The 7,500-nt window shown below is 39.4% G+C and overlaps 2 protein-coding genes across 6 annotated transcripts in view; one reads left to right on the top strand and one right to left on the bottom strand.

Moving 5' to 3' along the window:
- esama (endothelial cell adhesion molecule a) overlaps positions 1-4,886 on the top strand; it is a 47,020-nt gene extending 42,134 nt beyond the window's left edge. For both annotated transcript variants that reach the window (XM_048238023.1, XM_048238025.1), the window contains exons 5-7: positions 690-812; positions 1,271-1,400; positions 1,823-4,886. In XM_048238023.1, the coding sequence (XP_048093980.1) occupies positions 690-812; positions 1,271-1,400; positions 1,823-2,309 (740 nt within the window). In that variant the 3' untranslated portion in view covers positions 2,310-4,886. The remainder of the gene's footprint in view (positions 1-689; positions 813-1,270; positions 1,401-1,822) is intronic.
- A 416-nt stretch (positions 4,887-5,302) lies between these two features.
- The window catches only part of fez1 (fasciculation and elongation protein zeta 1 (zygin I)), a 13,768-nt gene continuing 11,570 nt past the window's right edge, over positions 5,303-7,500 (bottom strand). For all 4 annotated transcript variants that reach the window (XM_048237951.1, XM_048237952.1, XM_048237950.1 and 1 more), the window contains 4 exons: positions 7,444-7,500; positions 7,076-7,151; positions 6,701-6,766; positions 5,303-6,417 (listed from right to left, as the gene is read on the bottom strand). The exon at positions 7,444-7,500 is cut by the window's right edge and continues 24 nt beyond it. In XM_048237951.1, the coding sequence (XP_048093908.1) occupies positions 6,401-6,417; positions 6,701-6,766; positions 7,076-7,151; positions 7,444-7,500 (216 nt within the window). In that variant the 3' untranslated portion in view covers positions 5,303-6,400. The remainder of the gene's footprint in view (positions 6,418-6,700; positions 6,767-7,075; positions 7,152-7,443) is intronic.

Here is a 7,500-nt window from a genome sequence, read left to right on the forward strand (position 1 = left end):
AGGGTTTATTCACCAATTGCAACTTTTAACATTGAAAAATAACACTGTATTATCCACCTTTACAATATGTACACTCATCAACACTCTAGGAACCATTTAATACCACTAGTATCATTATAAACATTGGACAAATACTTTCACCTTCATCAAACATGTTCTGAATGCCTTTTTAAAATACCCGCTACAGCATGGCGCAGTCCACCTTACCGTGATCACAGAATTGATATTTTACCCACCTCTTATTTTACCACTACACCCCTGATCTGCAGATAATCTATAAGACCATCCAAGTGAAGTGTAACCTTGTTTTTTAATTAGATCCATTAGACTTACAGAGTCTTACTACTTGTGACGTCATGTTATGAATGTAGGGCATGTAGGTTGTTTTGTCATCTTATGAATGTACTGGAAAAGTGTTAAGTCTGATATAGTATAGTACAGTCTGATATAGTGTAGTGATATAATATAGATCTTCTTTGAAACTCTGGTGAAACTTGTACATAATGTGATTTAAGTAGTTATTGACATTATTAACAGCTATGAATAACGGAACACTACATGTTGCTACCTTACGTAATAAACAACATAATAAAAACGGACGTAATTCCCTAATTTGATTCATATAGCCTCCATAGGGTTGCTGGAGGGTTTTGCGAGTGTGTTATTGTGTCCTTTCTCTTCCCCCTCAGATGAGACAGCAGGCACTCTGAAGCTGACCAACCTCACCAGCGGCATGTCGGGGAAGTATGTGTGCAATGCCTCCAACACCGCGGGCACAGAGACCTGCTACATCAACCTGGAGGTCATCACTGGTGCGTAGAGCAAGCTCACCTTACTGCAATTGCTGTGTAGCTATAATGGGTAGTGTAATGTGAAGACAAAGGTCAAAGGTCAAGACAAATGAAAAAAGATGTGCTAGTTAGGATGATATCATGAACTATTGAAGAGTACCGGTAGTCTGAAAAAAGGTTGGTCAATAAATAGCTTAAAGAGAAAGGAGTGTGTGGCTACTGTCTGTATATCAGGTTAAAGATAATTAAAACCCAGAAAGCACATACAGTATGCATATTCCTGCACAGGGATTTTAAATAGTTGTTTTGTAAGGGAGTGAATAAATGCTTTCACGATGGTTGTCCTGTAGGCTGTTGTGTTTGTGTAGTAGCCTGCTTCCCTGATGGTTTGCCAAGTGTTTGGAGAATGTTTGTTTTTAAAGAAATGAATGGAGCTGAATATGAAGCAGGGAGTGTAATGCTACTGTTTGCCTGTGCAGCTACGAACGCTGGAGTAATCGCAGGAGCCACTGTGGGCTCTGTGATCGGCTTCATCCTCATCCTCCTCGTCCTCATCTTTCTCTGGACCAGGAGGCGGGATACGGAGGACGACCTGGCCAATGACATAAAGTAAGACTTATATATATATATATATATATATATATATATATATATATATATATATATATATATATATATATATATATATATATATATATATATATATATATATCTGTATGTGTTTTTTTGTATCTTTGTATAAAGATCTTCAATGTCCAGGATTGTATGTTTGAGTCTGGTGGGGGGATGGTTCTGTGTTTTGAATCAGAATCAGATATTATTTGCCAAGGTTTTTCACATATACAAGGAATTTGGTTCTAGGTGTTGGTTTTGTTCTAGCAATACAGTTAATAGACAATGATATAAAGTGAAGACGGCTCATAACCATGTGTGTGTGTGTGTGTGTGTGTGTGTGTGTGTGTGTGTGTGTGTGTGTGTGTGTGTGTGTGTGTGTCTGTATCTGTGTGTGTGTGTGTGTGTGTGTCCGGCAGAGAGGACGCCCAGGCCCCTAAGCGCGTGTCCTGGGCCAAGAGTGGCACTGGCTCCCTCAGCTCCAAAAATGGCACGCTGTCCTCGGTCCACACCAGCCCCTTGTCCCGGGACCTCCACCACCACAGTAACCACCACTACACCCACCACCCGCCCTCCGACACCGCCTCCATCCTCACCGCCACCGGCAGCACGGCCGGCTACCGGCCGCGTCCCCCCGCCGACACCTTACCGGGCTACAACACCAGCGCCACCTTGCCCCACTCCGCCTCCAACATGTCCGCTGGCGCCGGTATGGCCAACGCCGCCGTGGGACCCCCCAGCACCAACGGCGGCTCGCTGCCCAGGCCTGAGCACGGCCAGCTGCAGGTGCCGCAGGTGCCGCGGCCGCCGCCCGTGCCCACCGGTGTGACCGCTGCCAACATCTCCCGCATGGGGGGAGTGCCCATCATGGTGCCCGCTCAAAATCAGGCTGGCTCGCTTGTCTAACGCCTGGCGGGCAGTCGGTCAGTCAGCTCACCGCCAGCCATGCAGGGTATACTGTCTGAAACCAGTCTACAACAAATACTGCTGATTTAGTCGACCACATACACTGTTTCAAGTGCTGAGCTGTACTAAGGGAAGTGTCGGAGGAGAGAGGAAGAATAAGGGTTTATGCGATCCATATTCAATGAATAATCCTGTAATGTCACAATGAAAAGTTATTTGGAATTCGTTTCAGAAAATACGTGGCATGGTGTAATTTTAATTATTCTTTTTTATATATTGTTTTTTTTATTTCTATTAAGTATATGCAACATCTGTAAAAAAATATTTGTTAAAATTATTTTCCTGTTATTTTATAGTGAGATTGTATGTATTTTTTTACTATGTTTTTTCAATGCATAGATTATGGGAGGAAGTGACAAAAAGCATTTCCCAGCATTGCCCAAAAGCAACTTCCTTTATTAGAACAAAAGATTACTACTGATGTATGTTTCAATCCATTTTTATCCATCTGGAATTGTATGTACAGTATTTTGGGGTTTTTGTAAGCTAAACAGGAATAATCCAATTGCCTTCACCCAGCTTACGCTGGCTCAAGCTCTCCATCTCCACTTGTAGTTGTGAAGACTTTTTTATGTAAGGCATTGGTTGCATGTACACTGAAACATGATGGTCTGAGACAGATGGCCCCTCAGAAGAGCTGCTTATTGTAGATTGGTTGGATTTTATTGTAAAGTTAAGTGTTGTATAGTATGTTTTGCTAATCAAACACCACCAGTAGGCATAGTTCACCCAAAAATGACAATTCTATCATCATCAACAGTTGGAGTTGTATGAAGACATACAGCACAAGAGGAAAGGGGTTAAGATGAGATGCACCCCACCAACCTATGCGTGTGTGTGTGTGTGTGTGTGTGTATGTGTGTGTGTGTGTGTGTGTGTTACAAGCAAAACAAAAAACTTAAATGTCGATCAATCTGCTGACAAAAGGATTGATTGGCAAGTTGATGAGTTTTCATTTTTGGAGTGAACTATCCGTTTAAAAAGTGTATAATACATCAGTAGGTTTCTAGTTAATGTTTTTAGTATGTCAATCAACGTTTTAGGATGTTTTAAAAACCAAAGACATCTTGGGCCACTTCAGGCCACTCCAGGTTACTGTAACTGATGTAGCTAATGTTATTTGGATGATGTTAAGGGAAAGTCTGTGGCTCGTCAAATCTCATACACTTAGTAGAAAAGAACATCTTGTTTAGTAGAATTCTCTGTAGGTAAAGAAAAGCCTATTTCATATCCCTTTACCAGAACCTCCGTGAATAGATAAAAAAGAAATATTCACCAATAAATTAATAGATTAATATAGCAGCATTCACCAACTTACAGTTTTTACGTGTAAAGCAACGTCCTCTAACCTTTAGAATTTAGGCATAGGTGTATGTTTAGAGTTCATGAATTTCAAACGTCAGAAAATCAAGTTCATCCTATCTAGGACAGACAGGTGTATACAATATCATATTTTGACATAATCATCATTTAAATAGCAACAAATTAGATCACATTGTAAAATGTTTTGTGATGCATTTAGCACATTGCAGCCATCAAAAAATCTAATCTCTTATAACTAATGATGATAAGCATGAGTTTAACTCCCTGGAATAGGATTAGAAGTCTTTTGCAGCAGATCCAATAATGGGCAGTGTTGGCACTTAAAAGCGATATTTTTTAATAGCTGATCTTTCAACAAAGTGAGTCTTTGTGTTTCTCCTAAAATATTTTCCTCATTACTCATCTTTAGCTTGCATCTGACTCTGAATTGGATAAGACCTGGCCAGATCGGCTCCCAAACCTGGCTCGCTGTGTGTGTGTGTGTGTGTGTGTGTGTGTGTGTGTGTGTGTGTGTGTGTGTGTGTGCGTGCATGCATGCAGGAGGGGTCAACACACTCCCAGTACTGTGACTATATGATTGTGATATTCAAGCAAGGACACTGGAGGTTTCCCAATCTAAGAGCTCTAAGCAGGAGGGAGTAACCTGGGAGTAATCCCTGAGTAACCTGGTTTATATCTGAAGGATTCTCTATTTAGTCACAGCATTTGTTTTCTGATTTATGCATTTTTTATGTTTTTATTTTGCTGTATGTAGGCATTTTATTTCCTACACTGTTTTTTATGCCATATAATTCTGAATTGATATTTATATGGAGGTATTGAGGTATCTGATAATGAATTGTCATTTGTCAGATTGTAGTTTTTGAGTTGATGCCAAAAAGATTGTGTTTGCCAGACACACAAATCATTTCTCAAAAATTTCTTAACACTTAAAAATGTTTTGTAGAATCACTTTTTTTCCTACATTAAGGCACAAAATACAATATCCATGATTTAAAAAAAAAAAACACCTCTATTTATTATGTTATTTTGTTGGTTTCTCTTTGGATTTATGTGAGACTATTGTTTTAAATGTAATGCATTTATTCCTGACTGAAATCACTTATGCCATATTTCATAGGGTTCTTCAAATTGGGTGCAAAGTGTGAAGGACTTTTATTGTCATTTTTGATTAAAAGATAAAATTATGCTGAATGTTTGAGAAGGCGCTTAATTAAAATGTTAAAAAAACATGCAAAGCTCATGTGCTGTCCAGCACAGAATGATGTGATGTGACTACCAGTCGTGTCACAGTATTTTCAGTCATAGCCTTTAGTGTTGTTTTGATAAGGTTTGTGTACAGCAACTTGATTGCTCTCTGCTGCCACCATCAGGCGGCGGTGGAATTACAGAGAGAGAGAGGTGCTGTTTCACATCACAACATGCATGGCACCGTATAGAGACACACAGGTATAGTTCAGTGTTTTTTCAAAGTAATTATACTAAGTCCATGTCTGAGCTTATTAATGTACAATATTGTATTTAAAGAGAAAGAAAGAAAGAAAGAAAGAAGGATGGAAGGAAAGAAAGGGGATTTCAAGAATTCAAGGATTCAATCAATAAGACACGTATTAGTGGCAATCATTCTGCAAGGTTTATTTTCAGCAATAAACATGTTTTGTCCTCCATGCCGTTTTAGCGAATAAGAAATATACACATTAATGAATGAGCTCATCTTATCAGAGGGAGAGTTAACCTAGTGGAATGACATTGCTCTCCGTAACATCCAAATAAAATGAAACATTAGTGACAGAAGAGAAAAGTGACGGTAAGGAGAAGACACTGGGCACATAATAATGTGTAAGAAATTAAAATTGTCTCCTTATTTATGAAAGTCACTGAAGATTTGTTTTCTTAATACAACTGGCAAATGTGAAAGACTCAAATACACATGCACCTCTAAGATGACACTGCAGAGATGAAAGCACAATAATAATAATAATAACAGTAATAATAATAATAATTATAATTATAACATGTACAAAATATATCAAAAGACAAACTTGTACATTAGTTCCTTTTTTGAAAACCTGTTGTGTTTATCTGAAGAACGGTATGGCTTGTGAATGAGTGTACTGAAGACATTCCTGGGTTATGCCCAAGTGGCAGAGCATTGTATTCCCTGGTTGGGCCTTGAACAAGGATACACACATACATTTTTTTTGTTAATATTAATCAGCATTATTATTGAAAATATCTGATCACAGAATATTTTACACCCTGTAATAGCTTATATGTCCTTCAGGCCGTACTAATGCTTGGCCAGGCAGAAGAGAAGCACCAGGCGTTGGCACACAGGCCCTGTGGATGCTCAAGCACGCGCGCATTTGTGTGTGTGTGTGTGTGTGTGTGTGTGTACATGTTTGTGTGCATACATGTGTGTGTGCACGCGTGTGTGTGTGTGTGTGTGTGTGTGTGTGTGTGTGTGTGTGTGTGTGTGTGTGTGTGTGCAGAAGACGGAAAGGAGGCCCATGAGCCGAGGCAGAGTCATCTCGAGGAGCGAAGTACGATGAGGAGATGGTAACGATGCTGTTTGGCATTAATGAGTTGGGAGAGCCCCATGCAGCCATGCTGGCGGGGCGGGGTCAGGTCGGGCTGGGAGATGGGTGGTGTGGCAGATTTGGTACGCCCCTCCCCACATCTCCTGGCTGAGGGGTACACAGGTGACTTTAAGTGGGGCACAACACTGAAACAAGCACAGAGATAGCGTCAACATTGTATATTCTACTGCAGTATAGAATAGAAGAAATGTTTTTTTTATTTAAATGTTAGGGTAAAGCCAGCATACTATAATGAAGAATATTGTGTAAGAGTATAATATTTTACTTCAGATTCTTAATGCGTAGTACTTAGTAAAGAGATGATAATAAGGAAGCAGAAATAGCATGTTGATCCAGTGTTACTTAACTGTCGCATAAAACAGTATTTGGTTGTAAAATAATAACAAAACTCAGTAGTAGAGCCAGTACCTTTTAATATGTAGTCAGTAAGCAGGACAGGAACCTTTTCACTGTCTTCCTTCATGGCATAGAGAACTGCAAATGATCAATCCATCAATTGGTGAACATGCAATATCACTGTAGGGACCTGCGAAAGACTGCTATAAAAAGACATCCTCCTCGTCACCCTCCTTTGTGATTCTGTATCACAAGATATGAAAGACCCATTCACTGTCCTTTCATGTTCTGGGTCCTCTGGTTTCATTAATGATTTTACACACAGTAACTTTAGAATCACTCAGTAGTTTTACCCATTTGATTGTGGAACTGTTGACAAAACTGAACCAGAAGAATTGTTAGGTTGAAATGTATAATTGCTGAGTTCAGTAGCTTCAGTCCACTTACTTTTTGTTAGCATCTGCAGGTCCTCCACAGATGGAAGGGTTGTTTTCTTCTCATAGGGAATGACTGTGTTAAGATACTAGGAGATGGAGAGAACAAAAAGGCTTTAATAAATGTATAGGAGGACATTTTCTTTAGTTAGTTGGTTAGTTAGATAGATAGATAGATAGATAGATAGATAGATAGATAGATAGATAATTTGATAAATAGATACTTTATTGATCCCCAAGGGGAAATTCAAGGTCTCAATAGCATACAGACATCACACACAACATGCACTTACAGCAGAAAGAGTAAATATAAGTATATACATAGTTAACATAATGTGGTAAGATCAAATCCTTAATTAGAAATGAATGACTATTATTCACCTGTTTGTCTGTCCCTGAGTTTCCAAATGTCTGTCGGATGCCCGTCTGCAGGATATT

This window comes from Alosa alosa, chromosome 2, assembly GCF_017589495.1.
Source record: "Alosa alosa isolate M-15738 ecotype Scorff River chromosome 2, AALO_Geno_1.1, whole genome shotgun sequence".
NCBI lineage: Eukaryota > Metazoa > Chordata > Actinopteri > Clupeiformes > Clupeidae > Alosa > Alosa alosa.